The sequence below is a fragment of the Aplysia californica genome, unplaced genomic scaffold (assembly GCF_000002075.1).
Source record: "Aplysia californica isolate F4 #8 unplaced genomic scaffold, AplCal3.0 scaffold00045, whole genome shotgun sequence".
Taxonomy (NCBI): Eukaryota; Metazoa; Mollusca; class Gastropoda; order Aplysiida; family Aplysiidae; genus Aplysia; species Aplysia californica.
Genome location: NW_004797315.1, coordinates 1,606,736 through 1,630,875, shown reverse-complemented (window position 1 = coordinate 1,630,875; position 24,140 = coordinate 1,606,736). Strand labels below are relative to the sequence as shown.

The 24,140-nt window shown below is 38.5% G+C and overlaps 1 protein-coding gene across 1 annotated transcript in view; it reads left to right on the top strand.

Annotated features, from left to right (window-relative positions):
* LOC101856322 (protocadherin Fat 4) overlaps positions 1-24,140 on the top strand; it is a 59,626-nt gene that overhangs the window by 22,396 nt on the left and 13,090 nt on the right. Inside the window, exons 15-32 of the mRNA XM_013079240.2 lie at positions 1,999-2,166; positions 2,906-2,973; positions 4,728-4,851; positions 5,988-6,107; positions 8,298-8,464; positions 9,556-9,634; positions 10,178-10,250; positions 11,826-12,004; positions 12,833-12,959; positions 13,708-13,850; positions 15,119-15,251; positions 16,092-16,283; positions 17,580-17,740; positions 18,973-19,125; positions 19,697-19,840; positions 20,177-20,369; positions 22,591-22,820; positions 23,853-24,044. Coding sequence (XP_012934694.1) covers positions 1,999-2,166; positions 2,906-2,973; positions 4,728-4,851; positions 5,988-6,107; positions 8,298-8,464; positions 9,556-9,634; positions 10,178-10,250; positions 11,826-12,004; positions 12,833-12,959; positions 13,708-13,850; positions 15,119-15,251; positions 16,092-16,283; positions 17,580-17,740; positions 18,973-19,125; positions 19,697-19,840; positions 20,177-20,369; positions 22,591-22,820; positions 23,853-24,044 — 2,646 coding nt within the window. The remainder of the gene's footprint in view (positions 1-1,998; positions 2,167-2,905; positions 2,974-4,727; positions 4,852-5,987; positions 6,108-8,297; positions 8,465-9,555; positions 9,635-10,177; positions 10,251-11,825; positions 12,005-12,832; positions 12,960-13,707; positions 13,851-15,118; positions 15,252-16,091; positions 16,284-17,579; positions 17,741-18,972; positions 19,126-19,696; positions 19,841-20,176; positions 20,370-22,590; positions 22,821-23,852; positions 24,045-24,140) is intronic.

Genomic DNA, 24,140 nt, shown 5'->3' with positions numbered 1-24,140 from the left:
TCTCTCTCTCTCTCTCTCTCTCTCTCTCTCTCTCTCTCTCTCTCTCTCTCTCTCACCCCCCCTGATTCTTATATCGTTATGTTCTTTTTCTGGACTTCTGTGTCTCCTTATGTGGTTGAAATATTTCTGTTTTTTAATTTTATTGTACTCAAGAGTCCATTGTTTTTTTTATTTGTCTCCCTCATATTTATAGGATTATTGTGTTTTTCATGTTACTGGTGGAGGGAATACGCAACGTCTTTCTGTAGCAGTTCAGGTCAATATAGTTGATTCTTTTTTCCATCTGTTTTGTTGATGGTTCTTCTTTTGCATCCGCAAGAGGCTCTTTTAAACATACACGCCTGTACAATTTTCAGTGTCGAGTTACTACATTCACTTTTTGCTATTGTCATCTTTAGTATTCTTGTTATTTCTTTTGTGGAGCTGATGTTTTGTTCAAGCCTGGCTCCTTGATGCTCAAAATGGTTTTTGTTTCCCATTTCTTTGTTGTTTAAGGTGATGTGAGGTTCCAACCTGCGTCTTGTTTGGTTTCTAAGATCTTAGCTTTCTTTACGTTTAACACGAGCCCTCTATTTCACTGTGTTCTTTTACTGGTAGAATCAGAGCTTAGAGACCACCTAGTGTTTATGATTTGAGAGCTGTGTCGTCTTTGCATCTGAGATTTCTTGTGTCGTTTCCTCATACCTTTGGTTTGTCATAAAAGTGTTTGCTTAGATTAGCCATGACTTTTCTTTTGATCCCTTTTGTCTAAAAAATATGTTCCTATTATAGCTAAGAAAATGAATGACATTGGAAAAGTTATAAAAGTGCAGCTGTATTGTATACATATTTTTTGTGTGTAGAGATGCATTCACTTTATAACCTTGCATGGCATTACCAATAACTGAAGTTTCTTTGGTGCATTCCCAAAGGGGGGATATTAACTCTTCTGGGGATGTAGTTTTTTGGGGGTCTAGACATAATTAATCTGTGGCTCGCTTTGGCTATGCTGGTGGTGTACAAAATAACTTCATAGAAGCATATAACCATCATTCCAAGCGTAACATATGAAATATCAATTTGAAGGAGATTGAATGAGGAATACATGCCAATATAAAACAAGGATGAATTTTGAACATAAATATGCATTAGAAGGGTTAGAAATGGCGACGGTGACGTGAAAAGTACATTTTGACTGAAAAAATTACATTCACCAAACATGTAAAAGCAAACCAGCATAGCTATCTTATCATATACAGGCCACGAGCATAATCCATAAATTTCTGAATGCACAGCTTTTTATTTGAAAGCTATATTCCAATTTTTGTTTGAGTTAGGATATTTATACTGAGTCCGATTACATCGTTTTATTGATGCAAGACCGCAAGAACTAATTCACTTGTTTTTCCCCAAATCCAGGCTTTCCCAAAGTGAAATTAGATAATTTCGTTTCCTAAATCCTTTCTGAGTTTTTCAATAACAACAAAAAGTAATTATAAATGACGGATCGTATTAAAACGAAACAATACTAAAGCATCCTATCACACCCGATATATCGGCGATACGTCCGTGAAGGGTGTGGACTCGCGCCGATATATCGGAGATACGCGTGGAAAGAGTTAACATATTAACATATTCTTATGCACAGTGCAATTGTAAATGGGCTGATTTATCAATGTCACGCTCATACTGTGCCGGAACAACATGGGGGAACTGCTGCTTTTTTTTTCCTTATCCTTACTATCCTCATTTTCCCTCTACTTCTTTTGTATATTTGTCACTCTCTTGTGAACTACTATTTAGGGGGTGCATTGATAGTCGAAGCAGACTTTGTGCCTTGATAATCGAAGCAGACTTTGTGCTGTTGAGGCTAGAGAGGTGAGGAGAGTAAGCCTGCTTCCCCGGTTTGGACTTCTCTGTTGACATCCACCCCTTGGCGCTCATATGACCTTATGCTGTTGCGAGCGCTGTTAAACCTTACTAAAACAACAACCCATTATTTCTCCTCTCTCCTGACAGCTGGAAGCCAGAGAACTTAAAACCGCTGAGCTATTCTCGAGCACCACAAAGGTTGTCATCAATCTTGTGGATCTCAATGACAACACTCCTATATTAAATGCGGTTTCATATGGTGCAAATGTCAGTGAAAGTGTGAACACCTTTCCATATCCTCTACTAAGAGTGTTTGTAAGTATTATATTAGTTTTGTTTGTGTATTTTATGTGGATCATTTACTAGTGCTGAGCTGTGACCCAATTTTTGTGTTACACTTTAAAGTGGCACTTGGTATCTATGTTTTACAGAGGAGGCCTATCTGTTATTGTTCTTGGCTATGGTTCTTATATTTTTAACTCATAGTCGTTAGAAACTTTCAGTTTAGTACTGTTGGCGCTGTATAAATTGCGGAAACATAACTGAGAGATGCTATTATTAATGTGTTGTAATCTGAAGCTATGTCTTGCTTTTGGGTCCTTCATTTTCTTTAGCATTATAATCAACACTTGTTTAAATCTGAGGGTTACTGAAATTTTAGATATATTTTGGTTCTTAATTTTTTAATTTTTTTAGGGGTCATAAATACAATGTCCCAATTTTCTCTCATTTTGATGTTTCTTTCGAGGTTTTTATAACTTTGAATGTTCAATCCTTGTGCCCTTATGACAGTCAGATGCAGTCCAGGGTTACACTAGTTTTTTTTGTAACTTATTACACCCTGAAGGATCTTTTGCTCTTTATTAATCCTCATAACGTGTGGCCCATTCCACCGAAAGAAGTAAAAGTAGCTTTCTGTATTTTGATTGTGATGTTGAGTGGAACCAGCTAGTTCAAGCAGAATTAGCTCTCTCTCAGGTGTAAAAAAAATAAAAAAAGAGAAACCCTGCCCCCTGAGTGCTTTCTAAACTCTAAAATTATTTTTTTTGAACAGGCCTCGGACAAAGATTCTGGCTTGAATGGTGAAGTGGAATATAGACTGGAAGGAGGATTCTCTGATAAGTAAGACGGAATTTTTGGAGCAGGATGAAGGGATTTTTTTTTTTGTCCTCACAAACCTTTCGCCCCAACCTATTGGCATGTTTTAGAAAAATAGTCTGTCTCAGCATTCAGGCAATATTGTTACTCTTCTTGAAATTATAACACATAGTCAAAAGGAGCTTCTTGCTGTGTGAAAGGTTTCATTTCTCTCATCATATAATTTTTTTGTTTTTCTTTTGTCTATTTTTTCCTATTTAATTTTGACTATCATTGTGATTGCTCGACTCCTTTTAGCTCCAGACTGAAATGTTATGGCTTTTAAGGTTATCGCTAAATCACCCAAGAGTGGCCCAAATTTATTTTGAAATGTTGGACTGAGATATAGTGAATTTGGTCCTATGCCCTGGACTCTGGAAAGTGTGATATCTTTGTTTTGGTCCTGTCCCGTTCCTGTTCAACCTTGCAGCTGCTGAACAGTAAAATATCCTGCACCAATGTTCAACCCCTCTTATACCTGTACGAAAAAAATGCAGCGCTAGTGTTCAGCCCAGCCAAAACGAGCCGGGTTCTTGGTTCTCTCGCAGGAGTTCCTCAGTGGAAGGCCTGGCTATGGTGAAAGTTTATTCATGACTATAAGCTGTGGTCTAGTTTTCAGTTCCAGTGAGGAAAATGTAACGGAATCCGTATCAGAATTTACCTTTACCACCTTGGTGAGGAAGAGCAGCGAAGGGATAAACAATATAACATTTTCCATGTCGATATCTGATATAATAGTATTGATGACTGCCATTTTCAAGAGGTGTCAATGAGGGGTATTTCTGGAATTGGTGACCCCCCCCCCCCCCCCCCCCTCACTTGCTGTCCTACCATCTGTTCTTTCACAGTACTTATTCACAAAACATCAATGTCTTTTTCAGCATTGAGATTGAATTGGCAGCATTTTTCAATTTTGTTTACGTTGGATTCCCGTTTGAAAAAGCTAAACATCTACATGATGTCAGTTTTATTTTTATTTTCAACCCCTTCATGGCATAACGGTTTTTTCTTTAAACTTTTACTGCACCCAGCTTTTGCTACCCAGGTCGTTGAGCAGTTTCAGTCATTTTTCGGTTCCTTTTTGATTTAACAATTTACTAGTTTCATCAGTTTTCCTGAAAAGTTCTATTCAACACTATTGTAGAACCGTTATAAAATCCCATATTGTGCATTTTAGGATGTACATTATATGGAAAGAAGACATCTTGGTTCACAATGTTCGATGTATGGTGTATTGGAGCTCATATGAAGGGGTTACGGTGATCATATTTCCAAAATTTGCTCTAAATATTTTTTGCTTAGTTGTGTTTTATTATCAATTTGTCTTGTTCTATGAAACTATTTGTTTCAATCTTAGTAAATGACATGATTTTTACCAGGGCTGTGTATATTGGCATACAAAAAAAAATGTTTTAGGTCAAGAGTAATAATTTTAATATAAAAGGTATGATATATCTGATTGTCTGGACGTGTTATGGCTCCAGTTTCTAATGAAACCCAGAGTGGTTTTCATATTTATTTTGTTTTTGCTTGAATAATTTGTTATGGGGAGAATTGAGAATTTTAGAAACCTCATCTCTGTTTAGCGTGGTTTTGAAGCCTGTTAAGATGAGTTCATGAACAATTTGGTACAATTCTATTCTGAACTGGCTTTAAGTTTGTTCAGTTCTGGATGTTGTAATGCATTTGCAGCACAGAGAAAGTTAAGGTAGTCTATAACAGTTTGTGCTTTCTTTCAGGTTTTCAATTGATTCTGTGTCTGGACAACTAGATCTAGTTGCTCCTCTTGATTATGAGCTCGAGCAGTCTTACGTTTTCTTGGTGTATGCGTCTGACAAAGGAGAGATACCCAAGTCCAGCCAGGTACTGTTTTGTCCTCTGCCTGCGTTTATTTTTTATACTGCTTATGGCGGGCAATGCTTAGTTGCTCACATTTGAGATTGTACCATCTGGTTGATATCAATGTTCAGCCAAGCTGACTTTGAGTGCCTTTCTTGCTTAGGTCTGCCTTAAAAGCATTGTTCAGGTCAAATTACAACCGCTGAACATGCTATTAAGCACAAGAATCTTGGTATGGCATGGTAGATGTTTTGTGGTGCTATGAATACAGTAATAGCCATGATTTAAGTGCCAGCAAGGACCTTGTTGCTGTTTTTTCCGTTTTCAGTATGTGTGTGCTTTAAGCAATAAAACAGTGAACAATTTTGGGTGGCACTGCATGACCATGCTCTCTGGGCTTTCCGCACCTGATATCGTTTTCTCCTGTTCTCCCCTGTCCAGCTTATCCTCCTTCCTCCTTTTCCTTTTTCCTCCTTCCTCTGTCTTGTGTTTTTCTTAGCTCTAGATGTGGGTGGTTGCAAGGTACCTTTGATGGGTCTTTTTCTTTCTCTCTCTCTGTTTTTTTGTTTGTTATCAATCCTATTTTTGCCCTGCTTGTGGGTGGTTGCAGGGAACCATTTGTGGGTCTTTGCTTTCTCTCCCTCTGTTTTTGTTATGTATCTTATTTCCCCCCCCCCCCCCCCCCCCCCCCCCCCTGCTGTAGCTGGTCACTATTATGTTGATATGATTCTGTTTTACTCAAACTAACTGGCACTTAATTACTATAATGTTGTCAATGTACATACTTGTGTTCAAACTGTTCTAGATTTAGCTCTTACCTGCAAGAGTGGGTGGTTAGAGGGTGCCACTGGTTGGTCCTACTTCTTTACTTTGCCTCTGTTGTTTCTGTCTGTCTTTTTAAAACTTTTTCTCAGCAAAAAATCGCCATTACTGTGTCGATGTGCTTGTCTTTACTCAAACAAACAAAAAACAAAAACTACCTGCAAGCCCTTGGGTTTTTTCCCTAATGATAACATACAAAGATGACGTGCTCCTTTGAAGGAGTGGATGTTGGAATGAAGACTGCCACTCCCCTATTCAGTCATGTACGGTCTCCTCTCCTCTCCTGCCTTGTTTTGCCTCCATGGTTTGTACCCCAACCTACCTGATTTGCTCCACAGGCCCAGGTCATGGTGAATGTGCTGAATTTCAATGACCTAGGGCCGGTCTTCAGGCAGCCTTCCTATGAGACATCTGTTAGTGAGACAAGTCTGAACTTCCTCAATCCCATTACCATCACTGTAAGTAGTTCGGGGAATAATTCTTTAGCGCTACCTTTATAAAGCAGCTGAGTAATTTTTTGGTAAAATATTTACTTCTGCTTGGAGCAGATTGTCGAACCGCTTTGTTTGACCGATTGTTAGTTGCTGTAAATGTAAATTCTATTTTGTGAGTAAACACCAAGTACATAAATGCTTATATGTCTTTCTAGGTGTTGTATTGATCATATGTGAAGAATGTAGCCTACTGTGTTAAGTTTTTGTTTTTCCTTTGTACTGGGAGGTTTTGAGTGGGGCCCTTATATGCTTTATGTTGGCCTTATGACTTTGTATGTTATACGTGAGACTTCTTTCCTGATATGTTTTTATACGGCCCTATGCCTTGATATGTTGTCTGTGAGGGTTATGCCTTTATAATATGTTCTGTGTAGGCCTTTCATGTGGGTCTAGTACCCTGATATACGTCTTATTATTCTTAATACTCTTATTCTTATTCTTCCCTGATGTGTTTTGGGTTTATTTTTCCATCCCTTTGTTGTGAAGACAATTAGGAATTACAATAAGACGGCTGATGAAATAAGAGGGAGATTGAATAGCAGTGTGAACTCCGTAGAACGTTGTACCCCATGTTGTACATTATTGTATGACGACTTAGAGATTGCTCAGAGCTAAGTATTTTTTTTTTTCACGCGTTTCTTGTAAAAGATTTAGAAGTCACCCTTCCAGAGCATTTAGGTTAATTTATTTGAGAGTGGCCCAGATGTTGAAACGAATCACCCGAGAAAAGCCATTGTTAGAAATTTTTGAAGAGTCATTTTAGTTTTATATATTTTTTGATGCAATAAAACCCCACCTGATTTTTTTTTTTTTCGCCTTTGCTGTACATTTGAATAAATGTACTGTTAAACCAGCTCTAACAGCCATCAGTATGAAACAGTCACCTGTACTGACGGCCATTTCCTATTCATCCCCTTGAGTTTCCCCTTTACATTATAATGGCATTGTGTTTGGTGACCGAATATCTTAAGATGGCCACTTTTTTTCTTGACAGTAGATTACAGTCTTGGACAATTTCAACTGTATTTGGGGCTGAGTACGATTTTTAAAAATGAACTTTTAAAAAAAGAGGGCAATTTTGAGGTTCAGGGAAAAAATCATTTGTTGCGGTTTTTTTTAGCATTTTTGATGCTGGATTTTGTACTTACAGACTGCTATATTGAGTATCTATTATAATCGAGGTCTAGGAATAGATAGCTAGATATACATCTAGCTCTTACTGTCTATGGTAAGCCTACAAGATTAATCTAGACTTTGAAAAAACTAGGTCCTGGTTTAGGTTAAATCTGGTTTAGATCTAGTTAGAGTAGACGTGGTCTGGAGTTTAGATACAGAAAATTAAATGTGGCCGGTTGGTAGCTGCTCTGGTGTGCTTTACTTCTTCTTTCATATTAAACATCTATCGTCCTTATCTCCTCTCCTTCTTTTTTATGTTTGTTACTTTCTTGTAACTTTTCTGTTCTTCGGAACTTATGTGAGCTTATTGTGTTGTAAGTACTATAAAACTCTTACAAAAAGAAAGAAAGAAAATTAAGTCTTGGTCCTTTCTGTAAAAAAAGTTGTATGAAAATGGAGCAAAATTGGATAAGAATTGAAAAGATAAATTTGTTGCTGTCAAATGTGGTTTTGACTGAAAAAACAAGGAACCCCAGAGTAAGTGTTTGACCGAAGTATCTTCATTTTTGGTTCTGTGCGCGGTACATATTTACCAGGATGTCTTGGTTTTGGGGTTAAGTGAGTTAATTGATATTTGTTGTAACTTTTTGTTTAGTTCATCAATGACAAAAGGTAAACAGCGGAAATACAGAGTTTTGATCCACATCACTGACATGCAAGTACTGCGACAGAATCTGCGCCTCAAACAAAGGAAGAATTAACCATGAAAGAAGCTGCATGAAGACAACCTTGAGACAATCTTAGGCTAAATTGACCGTCAGCATAGATCAAAAGTCATATTCCTACTCTTACACCAGTTCATCAAGCATATTTCAAATGCGTGTGAAACACAAGTTCTTTCACCTTGTTTGAACATTGCATTCCTTTTGTATCATTTTGTATTTATGTATTGAATTTCGGTCGAAATAGTTTTGTAGGAGACCTTTACTTAAGATTTCGTCTGAAATAATTGTGATTTCAAAATGAAAACTTCCACAGGCTGTGGATAATGAAGACGGCACAGGCAGAATTTCGTACAGTATTGTGAGTGGACAAAGCCCGAACAATGCCTTCCTTATTGAACCCTACAACGGAACCCTTTCACTAAGAGCCACTTTAGATTATGATACAACACCAACGGATGCTCAAGGCAATAAGCTGGGATAGTAAGTACACACAATTCTCATTGTATGGGGGAAAAGTAGCCATGGTTCCCGGAGAAATAATAGATACACACTGGAATAAAAATCAGGGTCAACGCCGTTGGAAGAATAAGGGGGAATAAGCGCAGATGTCCACTTTTTACAAAACAGAAAATTGAAACATCGTCATTGAAGATGTCTGTGCTTCTCTCTTACCACTTTAAAAAAGAATTGACCATATCTCTTTACTTTTGCAGCTTTCCCGCTTGATATTTTAACGATAAAATAGCCAAGGCTTACAGCAAATTCCAAGTGGCAAAACCCCCCAAAATGTTTTAATTGGACATTTGTGGATCCCCCCCCCCCCCCACCCCCCCAATCTCCCCCAGTTTTCATGTGGAATTCATTTGTAGCAAAAGGTATGCAATGAAAACTTTTTAAATGAACTTCTGGTGTTCTTGCATCCAATTATCTACCCTTTTGAGTACAACAGGAAATCTTTGTTTTATTGAGCTTGGGTAATCTTATTTTCTAGCTATGCTTCTTTTTATCGTTAAAAATAGATTACATTTTATTTGTATATGTCCCTTCTAGAAAGTAGGGTCAATGTGCTTTACAATTTATCATTTATCTACAATTTGTGGGACCATCAAAGATTTTATTATCAGAACTCAGGAAAAATATAGAGAGTTACTGAACTTTAATCTATTGTTAAAGAGTTTAGTCAGTCGGTTGATTTGTTGATTTTGTCTGGACACACACCAGTTTAGCGCAGGCAGACTGCTAATTTTGCAGAACTTTTGTTAAAGTTTGCAAGCCAAAGATTTGAAGTTTCTGCGCCATGCCGCATTGGCTTACTCGGTAAATTATTTTAGTTTATTTAGTATATTGTTCATTTTCTTTTGGATTTTTTTTTCAAATTCCATCTACCTATGTTTGGTAACTGAAATGAGAGTGTTTCTTTAATTGGACCTACGCTGTGGCTTCTGTTATTCCAACAAAATTGGTCACCGAACCAACAGTTCCAGGAAACTAATGTTAATCCTGTGTTTGAAACCATTGCATCCGTTATGAGGCTTGTGCAAGAGTGTATTTCTTTGGCTTGTTCTTTTCAGCTTCTCCCTGACTGTTCAGGCTTCTGACGGTGGTAATCCTCCACAGACAAACAGTGTGCCGGTCAAAGTAAATGTTATTGTAAGTAGGGAAAACTGTACTTGTTTCTTGTGTCGTATTTTGGCTTGCTTGCCTAGGTTGCTTGCTTTGTAATGTCATTCTTCTAAATGATTGCGGTGTTCTCTTCTTTAAAAAAAAATTTAAAATAAAACATCTTTTTTTTATTGTTGTACAATGATGAGTTGTATCTCTTCTCATATTTTTTCCCTCCTCCAGAAGCGCAGTAGCTCTTTATCTCCTTGTAAATAAACTGTTCGTTCGTTAAGTGTTCATAAAAGGATTGACAGAAGGGAATAATGATAGTCTAGATTATAAGATATATTATGAATGTGAAAAAGGGGGACAAGTTAAAGTTTTTGATTCTTTGGGAATTTGGGAGGATTAACTTAAGACATAACCATCTTTAGAGCTGGGGATCTGAATTTAATGAGATTTGTTTTTTTATTCTTGGTTTCAGTGTTTTGAGATTGTGTTTGTCAATTATTTCTTTATGTATGAAACTAGTAATGAATGAGACATTCGTTTGGTTTTTGATATGATGGGAAACTCTTTTTCTGTTTACAGGATCAAAACAACCACTCTCCTATTTTGTTTCCCAAAGTGTACCAAGCTACCATCTCTGAGCTTGCTGAGCCAGGTATACATTATGCTGTGATAATGCTCAGTCATGACTTTTGTTGAGAATTTGCTCAGTCATAACTTTTGTTGAGAATTAATAACTGTGGAAGGAACTGTAAGTTTTGCCGATAGATTGCATTAGATGGCAGAACTGCACAAAGTGACCTGAAACAAAAAGCCTGAAACATTTCTTTTTGAAACTACCTAAGTATGTCACAGCCTTTGTACACCCTCTGGCTATTTCAATTGGTTTGTAATATTTTGCATCAGAAAAGATGGTACAGAGTTTGTCAGTAAATGTCCTTTTGAGCTTCATTGAAGGATGTGAGGTTTTATCACACTTTTTGTGTTGAAGATACCCCAGTTTAAAAAAGAAAATCTGGGATTATTCCAACTGATCATCTGGACAAGATATTTCTCTTGATCTTTATATAGCTTGAATATAAATTACTGCTAATTTCATTTTCCTTTTTATTTCCAATCTTCTAATGCAGTTTCATAATTTTGACTAATATTTTGTAATGCAAGGCCTTTATAATGATTTTATGGCGTCGGTGGCCTAGTGGTTAGGCTCTCGGACTCGCAACCGTAAGGTCGTGGGTTCGAATCCCGTCAAGGGCCTGATGTTGTGTCCTTGGGAAAGGCACTTTACACCAATTTTCCTCACTTCACCCAGGTGGGAATGGGTACCCGGCTATAGACAGCGAAAGATCTTGTCAGTTTGTTAGTGTTTGAGCGCTTAATCAGCTGCTTGCACTGTATGCTTCCCGGGAAGCTGAGAATGTTTCGGAGTGTTCTATGGTCTGCTGGGGTAATAATATAGTGTAAAGTGCATAGAGCCTGCTGTTGAGCGGGGATATGCGCTATACAAATGCTATTTATTATTATTTATTATTATTATTATTTAATGATTTAGCCAGTAACTGTGTTGGTGGAATAGCAGGGAAAGTTTTTTTCTTGACATCATATGCTCAAATTTAATGCTTAAGTCTGATTCAAGCTTTGAACTTCAGTAAAAATAAAAGGGAAAGACAATGTGACAGTTGGTACTTCATGCATGTAGGTTCTGTGTTTGAGTGCAGATGGTGGATTTAACCCTATGAACCCTGACCTCCTGATGTTACTGTGCCCCTTTGCATGAGCTCCTAGGCGATATATTACTAACATTCATGTTACCGTCAGCATCACACTCCACATCCCACTCATGGTAGTCCTTGTCATTACTAGCATCTAATTCAGAAAGCTGTTTAAAATAATCAGTAACATATCCTGTGTAGTAAACATGGCATCCTGCGCATGATTTGTCCCAGGCGGGTCGGTTTGGGGATAGGGTCTCACTCACCATTCTACCGGTGGTTAGGCATACCGGCAGTTTTACATGCCTCCGGTGTATCAGTGATGAGGGCTCAAAGGGTTAGGACTGAAATTGTTCAGCTTTATAAAGCTTAGCTGTACATCTTCTAAAATGATGACTGTAAAGTGTTGAAATTCAAATGGAATTTGACTTGATTTGTTGCGACTTCATGGTGGGATTTTTTAAAGGCTCTAAATACACCTCTGCCCCTGTCATGTTCTGTCATGCTTCTGTTTTCAGGCACTGTGGTGGCTGACGTCAATGGAACTGACCTTGATGGTGGTGCCTTTGGGAAGATCACCTACCGCCTTGGCAGTGGAAGCTCTGGAAACTTCCGAGTGGACCCGGACACTGGTGTTGTGACAGTGGCTGGGGAGAACAACTTTGATTACAATATCAGAACCAGCTACGATTTCCAGGTGGGTGTCTCGGTGGGCTTGTCTTTGAGGGCTGCTGTTTGTTTTTGTCGTTTATCATGCCTCCTGGGTGCAGAACGTTTATGTAACAGCTTGTGGCTTGGCAGGGTTCTGCTCTTGGGTAATATATGTATGGCTTTGAAGTATATTGGGTTATATCCATATAATGAAAGATGTAGAAAAAGCTGATTATTCGATTCTCGATCTGTATGCTATTGAAAGAACGGGATCAGCAATGTAAAATTATGGGTAACTGTATGTTTTGTGACAAATATTTTAAAGCAGTAAAAGTTGAAAATGCTGTTTGCAGTTGCTTTCTCATTCTGCAGGAGATCTGTTAACAACAGGTCAGTGTTATTATTTTGATGTTAATAGTACTGTTCTTCTGCTCAAAGAGTCTTATGCCCTATATGGCTTCACAAAAGGCACTTCTAGAAGCTACCTTCACGTTCTGTTGGCTGCAGACATATTGATATTTAGACCGGCCAAGTAACCCCCAAAAATATGATTTGTATTCCTAGATACTCTGATTTTTTGAGTGTGTAATACTGGATTCTTTAAGGGTCCTGCTCTGCAGTTTAGGCAAAATGCAAGCAAAAAGTGTAGTTTGCTCTTGCATCTTATCCGCCACTGTTTTTAATAGAACTGAAGTTTTAGTTGATAAAGTCTTAATGGAAATGTTGAACTGGTATATTATGAGTGAAGGGATGCAGAATGGGAAATTTTCTGCTTGTAGGGAAAGAGTTGTCTTTCAGAGAGATCACTGATTGTAAACCGTGAAAACAAAACAAAGCAATTGACACGGTAATGTTTTGTTTTTGTTTGTTTCAGATCCTTGCAACAGACGGTGGGGCCCCACAGCTAAATGACACAGCGAATGTCTCAGTGGTCATCTTGGATGCCAACAACAAGCCACCTAAATTTGATAAATTCTTGTACAGAGCCAACGCACAGGAAAGTTAGTTTCACTTTCAACTTCCTTTCTTTTGTTGATGCAATCAAAAGAAAACTTATTTGAAGGGGCTCTCCTGGTTGAGGGGTTACAGTGTTAGCCTTTCATTCAATAGGTCACTGGTTCGAATCCGGATAGTGACGGGAACATTTTTTTCTCTAAAATTTTCTCTTCTCCCCTCCTTTCCTGCTCTCTAACAATCTTCTGTTGCCTGCTTTCGTCTTCACTTTCTGCCCCCACCCCTCACCTCCTTTGCCCCCATCCTCTGGACTCCTGGCTCTTTCTGCCGGCTTTCTACTGCTACTCCTTGGCTCCCTCTTACTGCTGTCTCTAATACCTAGCCTTCTTGGATAGGGGCGAAAATACTGGGAGGTCTCATGTGCAAGTGCGCGCACATTAAAGATCCCTTGTTGGTCTAAAATCGAATAGAGTAGGCTTCGACAGCCACCCGGGGAAAGATTCAAAATTTTCTACCAGCTGAAAATGTTTAATGTGTCCCACACGCTCTTATGACCATATGCTGTTGAGAGCCAAAAAAAACCCAAACAAAAAGCATATTTGATGTTAACGTGAAGCACTTTTTTCTTTTATTTGAGCCTTGCATGTTTAAGATTTGCTTTTTACCTTTTGTTCTCATGACTTGCTCATTCATGAGACACAATTTGCAATGTCTTAATGTCTTTTTCTCCCCTCCCCCCCCCCCCTGTGCCCACCACAAACACACACACACACAAACACACACACCCATTTGCAGCTGATCCCATAGGGACCCCAGTGCTTACCACAGAGGCTCAAGATCCAGATTCCACCAAACGGCTTGTTTACTCTCTGCAGTCTTTTGAAGCCAGTGACAAGAATGGAAATAAGCTTTCGGACTCTGACAATTATGATTACACTGTAAGTTGTACTTTATTTGCTGTATGAGAGAAAGCTCTGCATTATTCGTTTATCGTTTTTGTGTATGCAGCAATATGAAGGCAAAGTCTATTATATTGGAAGGGATTCAACTCATGCAATCATTAGATTTCTTAAAGAACCTTGAGGTCTTTAGCATTACCGAGGAACAGGCCCAGTGTTTTGATTTTGCAAGTTGATTAATGTAGTGCCCTTGGGCAAATGACAAAATATGGAGCCATGATAAAAAGGGCCAAATTGGTCATTTTTTGTTTTAGGAATTCTTTTGTACCAATTGCAGTGAGGTTACTGAAACACACAGTGGTACAATTGAAACAGAGAGAAAGAAAGAGAGACAGACGGATGGACAGACAGACAGAGAAAGAGGGGGGAGAGGAGGGGAGGGGGTGGCGGGGGAGAATGGAGTTGTCTCAGCGCATAATGTATGTATATATGTCCTTTCTTGTCGTGTTTATGCACAAGTGCTCATGACTTTTGTTATTACATTGCCTTTAGAAACAGCCAAGATATTTCTCCCTGAAAGACTAATCTGAAAGATTGTCATTATTAGAGTCAATGTAACATGTTACTGTTTCTGTGATCTTGCTTTGTCCTTCGGGAATCAATGTCAAGTTGAAGGCCTCTCATTAGTCGGAGCTGCTTTTCATTTTGCATTTGTGTTTACAGACGTACTGAACACAGTTTACACCCCCGGGGGCCGTGCCACTGACTGAAGTGTCTTTAGGCCCTTCCCAAAGGGGGGACATTTCTCATTCATGCACAGTAGAATTGTAAATGGGCTGATTCATCATATCACGCTCATAACTGTGCCTGATCTGCAGCAGGGAACTGCTGCTTTTTCTTTCCCAATCCTTACTATCGTCATTTTCCTCTACTTCTTTTGTATGTTTGTCACACTCTTGTGACCCGCTATTTCCGGGGTGCCTTGATAGTCGAAGCAGACTTTGTGATGCTGAAGCTAGAGAGGTGAGCAGAGTAAGTCTGATTCCCTGTAAGGATTTCTCTGTTGACATCCACCCCTTGGCGCTCCTATGACCTTATGCAGTTGCGAGTGGCGTAAAACCTCTACTAAAACAAACACAGTTTACAATGTTGGACAATGCTCTTCCCTTTTTGATTCTAAAAGAGGCATAAAAGTAGGTCAATCATACTGCTTTCTTGTGTATCCAGTCCCCATTCTTTTGTTCAATCTCCTTTCCGTGTTGCTCTGGGTCGACTTGCATGTATATATATTTAACTATTATTTACAGCAAGCATTTGCTATTGACCAAAATGGACGGATCACAATCAATGGAAAACTGGATAAAGACATTGCTCAAGAAATTTCGTTCTCTGTCAAAGTTCAGGACGTAAATGCAGAGAAAGGGGTCCAAACAGCTACAGGTAATGTTTTAACATGGATGTAAGACTACTCAAACCTTTGATTGTTTCCCCATTTGTCAACCCTCTGGTACCTCTATTACCCTACACTTCAGACCTGTCTTGGTAGCTCTCAACCATAAAGTTGTTTTTTTATATTGCTGCACGGAGGTATACCAGGAAAATATCTCTAAAAAGTGATATTACTTTTTTTTCCCTCAAAATCCAAGATTACCATGGTAGTGGCAGGCATTTTGAAAATAAAAGTTATCTTAAAACTAACAAAGACATTTTGTTTATGCACCAGATTTATTCAGATTTGGTCTATTGGTAGATATTCTCAAACAAAGTGTATAAAGTAGGGCTGAGGGATATCTTGAACAGGAAAAAAAGATTATAGGCAGATAACTTACCTCCCCTCTTACACCTTTGAATGCGATTACACAGTCATTCTTAACTCATAAGTCATAAATGCATCTAGTCATCTGTTCTACAGTATAAAATTAAGTTTAGGTGTGAGTAACACATCCTTAAAATTTCATTGTAATCAAACAGAAAATGAATAGTAGGTGAGAAAAAAGGATAAAAAGGATAAATTATGAAAGGAAAGACATTTATTGCTTAAAAGATACATTTTTCTCAAAATCATGCAGTTTCTGTCTTTCCTCAGTGTGTTAAAAGACTTTAAGGCAAAACTATGCCTTCTCCAAATTCTCAAGTAGCTTATTTTAGGCTCAGAAGTGACTGAATGAGATATCATAATTTGATCCAAAACTGGCGAACCTTTTTAAAAAAAGACTATAAATAGAAATGCTCTGCCTCGTTCTTACTGATTTCCACATTTGTATTGTCTCTTATTCCCAGCCCAAGTGACCATTATAATTGAAGGCGAGCCCGACACTGCCATCAGGTTTGACCCTATCCCCGTCAGCTTTATGAACGAAGATGAGGTGGTGGGTTACAGAGCAGCTACAGTCACGGCCAACGACCCTCAAGCTACTGGTATCATATATTCCAAGCTGGAGCCTTCCTCTGAGTACTTTTCGGTTACTGCTGGTGAGACCACCTTCCTATTTTTTGGTTTATGTAGCTATTCTTTTTGGGTGGTTGGAGGTTGCCACTTGCAGTTTCTACTTCTATACTTTTCATCTGTTTTCACTGTCTATTTGGGTTTTTTTCCCCAGCATTGGATGACTGTTGTTGTGTTAATGTGTTTACCCAAAAACCCCTTTCCCTGGAAAACAACGTACTTTTCTCTCTCTCTCTCTCGTTTCCCACTGGAAATATTCATTTAGTGTAGGATGCTGAGTGCTCTTTCATCAGTGCTGTCAATTTAAAGTTAAATCTTTTTATCGTATATCATATGATAAAAAGAATAACTTTGTCATGATGTGGTAGAATCAGGCGCTCGTCAATTTTTGATCCTGTGAAGTTATTGGTATCATCTTTAAGCTTGTTCATTTCACTATCTTTTGATGAATAAAATATGCATCTTTCTTGAATAGAAGTCGAGATATTTGCGATTGTCGGAGGTGGGGTCACTGAGTATCAGAGGTAAAGTTTGGTGATTGCCTAAGCTTGAGAGTCCTTGGAAACTGAAAATTTACATCTTTTTGTGCCTTTTATCAACATTTGTCAGTAAAATTCAATCAGAAATGTGTTTTTAAATAAACACAAAAGGTGCTGAGCCATTAACAAAAAATTGATAAAAATTACCAAACTGGTGGGAAAATGCCAGTATCTTCGATTTAGTTATTTTGATAAGTGCCAGATTTCACCACGATTGACGATTGCTAATATATGTTACCTGCTTCTTCTTGACAATTTATTTGCATGCTTTTTTTTATTGTTTAAAAAAGGGACATTCCCATTACAAGGATTCATGATGGGATGAACAGATGCCTGTTGTGCTGATTTCTATTTCTTTACTTTCCCTTTGTTCTTTCTGTCTGTCTTGTCTTACTTTGTCCCAGCACTAAATGACCATTATTGTGTTGAAATGCTTTTCTTTTCTCAAATGAAACAAATAGACATTCTCTGTCAGTGATGCTTAGCGTAACTTGTGAATAAAATGTCTCTTAGATAATTATGTTCGTGCAAACAATGTTATCTGTATGGGCTTGGGATGTTTCTGGCTTTTTTCTTGTAGATTTGACTGTCTGCAGTTGGATAAAGCTGAGCTGGACATCTTCAATTCTGAAGGTAAAGTGTTGAAATGCAAGTGGAATTTTGACTGATTGCCACTTCATGATGTGGCTTTTTAGGCTCTAAATACACCCTTGCACCTGTCATATTCTGTTTTGATTTAGAGACCCTTTGAAGAGCTGGTATCATTGTCTTTTCATTGTTTAGGTGGCCAGATCCTCCTTGCTCGTCAAGTGGACTATGAAACGGTGGTCAAAGAACACCAGATCATTGTGAAGGCCATGTCTACAGATGGGCTGCGAAGTGCAACAGCCACGGTCACTGTCAGCATTAATGACGTCAACGACAACTCTCCAGTATTCCAGAGGGTTTGTTTCATTTTTGTCTTTGTTCTGTATGTCAAAGTAAAGGTATATGTTCAGTGAATTAGTTTGGAGGGGGAAGGATGGTGGTTTTTTTTCTCTCTTTAGCTTTAAGTCAAAGAGCACATGTTAGTCCTCATCTGAAAGAAAGCATGTTAAAGCATTATCCTTTTTATGTATTGTTTAGTGGAATCATACCTAATATTGGTATAACAATACTTCAATAAACGTGACCTCATAATATTTAATTGCATGAGCCTTGGGCCCCCTGAGCCTACAGGGTCTCTGTGCTTGAGCTTTCATGGGTCAACTGCCAGGTTTTTGCTGCCACATGCTTAGGCATGCATGCTCAGAAGGGTAAATGTAATATATGCTTAAAGAGTGTGTCGTAAAAAATTAGTGTTTCAACTTATCTTCAAATATCTCTTAAACGGGGGAATCAATGTCACCCATACTTTGCCCAGCAGTTTGTATCAATTTGTCTTAACTTTACCTTTTTTTTCCCCCACAACAATTGAGGCTAGATTTTTAAAAATTTCTTCATAAATTTATATAAAATACTATAAATCAATTAATCTCTGTCATGCAGAAAATGGGATTGTTCACAGCACTTCCTGCTTCTAACACATTTTGTATACTCATATGGCCTGTCACAGCTAACCAACGACACTTTTTAGTAGCAAAACTTATTACAAGAAAATAATTTTATTGTGAAAATATGTTTTGCACTAAAGGTTCTCAAAACATGTGTTCAATAAGCATAATGTCGTGATTTTTAAAAAACCCTGTCGGACTTGCTTTTGAAAGCGATAATGTCCTAGCTGTTAACCTTTTAAAATCTGTAGATACCACTCTTGGAATTTTTATTAGTATTTATTATGGAATTTTCTAGAATACAGCGAACAGGTGTTTACAAAAATATTGATCTGTTAAGACAAATTGATACAAATCATTGTGCACAAGCTGGAGAGTCTATGTTCGATAGTTTAAGAAATATTTGACAATAAGTTGCCAAGTATTTTTGACCGCACTATAGAATTGTACTGAGGTTCAAAGGATAAGGAGAAAAATAATCACTTCATGAACAGCTCTGTTGTGGAAGGGTTCCAAAGATAAGCTTCATAAAAGCTGCTCTGAAGCACACAAAAATGAAGGCTGTTAAAAAGAACCCATTGCCATTTTCGGGTTTTTGTTGAGAACCAGCCATGCATACTTAAAGTGAATGTCCACTTTTACAGAAGAGTTATTATGCGGAAATCTCGGAGACAGCCCAGTATCCGACAGAGGTCGTCACTGTGCTGGCTACTGATGTTGACAGCTCCAGTTTTGGTCCCATCGACTACAGAATCTCTGGTGGCTTGGGATCTGAGGATTTCACCCTGTTCCGGAAGGTTTGTTTGTTTCATTGTAAGACTGTTACTAAATCAGATAGGCTCACAACTGCATAAGGTCATATGAGTGCACGGGACACATTAAAGAATTTCAGACAGGAAATTTTGAGTTTTGCCCGGGTGGTGGCTGAAGCGTACTCTTATTGATTTTGGACGACCAAGGAATCTTTAATGTGTGCAATTTGCACATGGCACCTTCAAGATTTATTTGCTCTTACCCGAAAAAGCTAGGTGTAGATCTTACCTACCATAAGATCAGGGGTGAGGCTGAAAAACAGCAGTAAGAAGGAGCCAAGTAGTAGCAGTAGAAAGGCTGCAAAAAGAGTCAGGAGCCAAGAGGAGGGGGCAAAGGAGGTGAGGGGGTGGGGCAGAAAGTGGAGACGAAAGCAGACGACAGAACATTGTTAGAGAGCAGGAAAGGATATGAAAGGAGAAAATTTTAGAGAAGAAAATTTTCTGTCACTGTCCGGATTCGAAACTGGGACCTTTGAATAAGAGGCCAATACCTTAACCTCTAGACCACGAGAGTCCCTGTGTAATATCTGATGTGTTGTTTGTGCTTGTGTTCTAGGATATAGATGCTGTTGTCTTGGTTGCTGAGGGGGCGCAGCTGGACTACAACAGACGCAACCTGTACAAGCTTGACATTCTTGCCATTGACAACCCAAATGTGGATACATCATTTTCCAATCTCAGGAGAACCAGCACTGCGGTGGTAAGTCTCTGTTAACTCCTATCTGCCAGAATGAAACTCATGGATTTTCCTGAACGACAAGAATTCAGTCTGCGCTATCATTTAGAATTCATTAAAGTTTTTGTTTCACCAACAATTTAAGATCTAGATCTACCTCATTTACCATGCAAAAAAAATACCCATCAGCAGCACCAAGGAAGCTGATAGACAGATATAAGGTAGAAAAAGCAGATGTATGTAATGTAAGATAGAAAGAAGTTTTAAACTTTGAGTCAGTTATGTTTTGGTCTGTGAATGTCGATTTGACTTTCCCCGACTTTGTCTTATCCTGTCAATAGCTAATTTTTTTGCCAACAGTTGACTATCAAGCTCATTGACGAGAACAACCACTCGCCAGTTTTCAAAGATGATTCTCGGAGTTATGTTGTTCCGGAAACTGCTGATGTTGGTTCTGAGATTTCGAGTGTGCAAGCATTTGATGATGACATCGGCGAGAATGGTCGCATTACTTATTCCCTTGAAGCAAATGGTGTGGTCAATAGTCTTGAAGGTAAGATATCCCTTCAAGATAGAATTAAACTAATGTCTCTATTTTTTACATAGTCCTTATGGTGTTCCTGTCCATAGGAAAAGTCAATGGAGATGTTTATCAGGGCGTTCTTGGCCATAGAACTAGTCAATAGAGATATTTATCAGGGCGTTCTTGGCCATAGAACGAGTCAATAGAGATATTTATCAGGGCGTTCTTGGCCATAGAACGAGTCTATGGAGATATTTATCAGGGCGTTCTTGGCCATAAAAGGAGTTAATGGAGATATTTATCAGGGTGTTCCTGCCCATAGAACAAGTCAATGAATATATTTATCAGGGTGTTCATGCCCATAGAACAAGTCAATGAATATATTTATCAGGGTGTTCATGCCCATAGAACAAGTCAATGAATATATTTATCAGGGTGTTCATGCCCATAGAACAAGTCAATGAATATATTTATCAGGGTGTTCATGCCCATAGAACAAGTCAATGAATATATTGATCAAAGTGTTCCTGCCCATAGAACAAGTCAATGAATATATTTATCATGGTGTTCCTTCCATAGAACAATCCGATGGAGATATTTATCTGGGTGTTCCTGCCCATAGAACAAGTCAATGAATATATTTATCAGGGTGTTCCTTCCATAGAACAATCCGATGGAGATATTTATCTGGGTGTTCTTGCCCATAGAGCAAGTCCATAGAGATGACAAACGCCAGATCAGGATAGTTGTGTTGTTGTGTTCTCAGTTTACACTTGCTGTGGGTGTCTGCTTCATATTTAGATAGGACACTGCAGCTTACCGTTAGTGGAGTGAGCTCAGGTGATGTACAGTGAGCTCCTTGGATTCCTGTAATCAGGTGTCAATGGACACAAAAGTACGACACACTTTTATAAAGTTTCTTATTTTGTTCACTGCTCTTATTTATGAACACGTTTACCCGTGAGGCAGTTGGGGAACCTGAAGTTGAAGTACTGAATGCTCCTATGAAAACAATTCGGCATTTAAAAGGCAGGACAGCTGAAATAGCAATAATTGTGTATCTCTTATAGGATGGGGTGTATAGTAGAAAGAAATCCTCGAAGATGCAAATCAAAACTTTACAACACAACAAGCTTTACAGTTTTAAAAGAATATTTTAGAAACTTCAATAATTTAATCTTAATTTGTTCACGCACACTATTTTCTGTTTAAATGAAAGTATTGTGAAGCACCTAGAGTTGTATTGTATCGGAGTGGGGGAAAAAGAAATTATTCATCATCATCATCATCATCATCATAGTTAGCATTGTTATCATTATTAAGGGAAGACGCGGGTCGGCGATCCCAGGCAATATCGATAACATTTTTCAAACTATCCAACTTTTGTTTTTTGCGGGAAAACATCTGTTCTATCGGGTCACAATGAAGAAACTGTTGAAAAAATACCGGAAATGACCTAAAAGGGCTTTGAAAAGTTCAAATTGCTCTAAAAATCCTTTAAAAAATCCCTGTTTTTTCTGTTTTTCTCAGAATCTACTTTTTGACATATGTGACATCTTTGGTGCAAGGAGTTTTCAAATTTGGTGTACAGGTGCTTTAAGATCTATTCTGGGGATCTATGTTAGGGAATTGTGAAATATTGGTAACTTGTGGAAATATTAAAATTTTTTTGTAATATGTACCCCAAAATTTCGTCAACTGACTCTCGGGGGTCCAATGACTTTGGGCTGACTTTTTTAGTTCTAAAGATAGGTCAAAATCCCACATGGATCCCCAGTTCATATAGGTTTGTACTTGTGTGCCAAATTTCAAGTTGATAATTCAATATTTACTATGAAATTCTTCTGCACTAAGAAACTGGTTTGAAAATCCAAGATGGCCGCCTCAGAGACCCATTATTCAGTGAAATTCAACAAATTCAACCTTAGTACATCCTATTTACCTATGAACTTCTTGCACAATTACATGAAAGTGAATAAAAGTCATTTGTTTAGAAAATTTTTCCGGGAGTGTATGTCTCCCCTTAATAATCAACTTTCTTGAGGGAATGTTGTTTTTGATTTTCTTTTCAACTCAATAGTTAAAAAAGCGACTGAGTATATTGGAAAGGTAAGATAAACTTGAGTGTCTAAAAATTGTGTTTGATTGCAGAGTTTTTATCCCCCCCCCCCCCCGCCCCTTTGAGAAAGTCTTTCAGGTGCTGTAAGACGATTAATCACTTTTCGTTTCACCTGCCTATTTACCTCTTCAGCGTTGTCGCTGTTTCAAATCTCACCCTTGTTTGGCACAATCTATGTGGCCACCAGCCTTGTGGGTAAAGGAGACAAGAAGTACTCGCTGAGGGTGCGAGCCCGGGACAACGGCAACGTGCCCAGGACGGATTTCATGACCATTGATATCACAGTCCTCAGCACTGAGGATAACGATGGCAACCCCAGGTGGCTGGGACCACCAGTGGGGCACGTTGTCTATGCCCCCGAGGTCAGTGTTTATGGGTGTGTGTGTGTAGATTCATGACAACACCTCCCTCTCATCATCATTATCCGGTGGCGTGGTCGATCATGGACCTCCACTTCGTTCTGTCTTGCGTTGCAGCAATGGTGTCTGTTGTTCTTGCACCTCCCAGCCATGTTGTCATCTTGTCCAGTATCTTTTCCCTCTGTCTGCTTCTGCCTCTCTTTCCATCAGACTTGCCTCTCACACTGAGGAATTTTGTTTAATAATAATAGATAATAGATAGCATTTGTATAGCGCAAATCCTCGCTCAACAGCAAGCTCTATACGCTTACAATTACGTTTACATTTTCTTCTTCTCTTCTACTGATGCAATTCATTGAGGGGGAAAAAGTGGAGCATTGAAACTCCCACCCCCCGTCCAAAGCCTACTTATAAAGTCAACATCCTGTATTGAAAAGTGTTTGTCTCTAAGACTATTCTTGTACAGGTGGTTAGAGGGTACCTCTAGTAGGTCTTTTTTTTTTTTCTTCTTTTTTTTTCAGTATTAGATGGCCTTTAAGGGACCATTTTGCTTCACTCAAAAAGAGACCTAAAAAATAGTCACATAGAACTCATTTGTTTATGTCTCTGTTGGAATGTGTTAGCAGTTGCCGATGTGTCTTGCTTTCACTGCTGTCCTTAAACATGTATAAATTAATGAATGACTGAGAAAGTTCTTCCGTATGTAGTTGAACTGGTTTTCTTGTTTATATGAAATGGGTTTTTTTGTAGGGGGGGGGGGTGTATGTATTAGGTTTTACTTATCTCCTCTTTGATGTAAAGTGCTCAGAGCTTATCCTTGTATAGAAAAGAGCACTACATAAATGGCAGAGCTGGCCTACCATAGAAAACTGCATCTCTCCTCGACGCTTTACAGCAACAGAGGATGAAAAAGTAAAAAAAGGTAAAAGTAAAGTAATCAATATTATCTTTATTAACAAATCTGAAACAAGACCTAACTTGTGTCTCTTAGTATTTGTATGACTTTTAGTATTTGCTGTTATGACCCCCCCCCAGGAGGAGACCAACTATGTTGTCAAAGATCATGGTGGGAATGAATTGTTCTTTGATGCTGAAGCCCGCACTGGCACCAACATCACTTTTGAACTGTCAGCAAGCAGTGACAGTTACTCAAGTTTCAGGATGGACTCCAACGGACGTTTAACCATTGTACAACCGCTAGATCGAGAGCGCCAAGAAAGTTATCAGGTACCAAATATTCACTGTGCATAAAGTGCAAAAATACATGCATAAATACATACATAAATACACGATATAACAGCAATAGCAAACAATTTTGCTAAC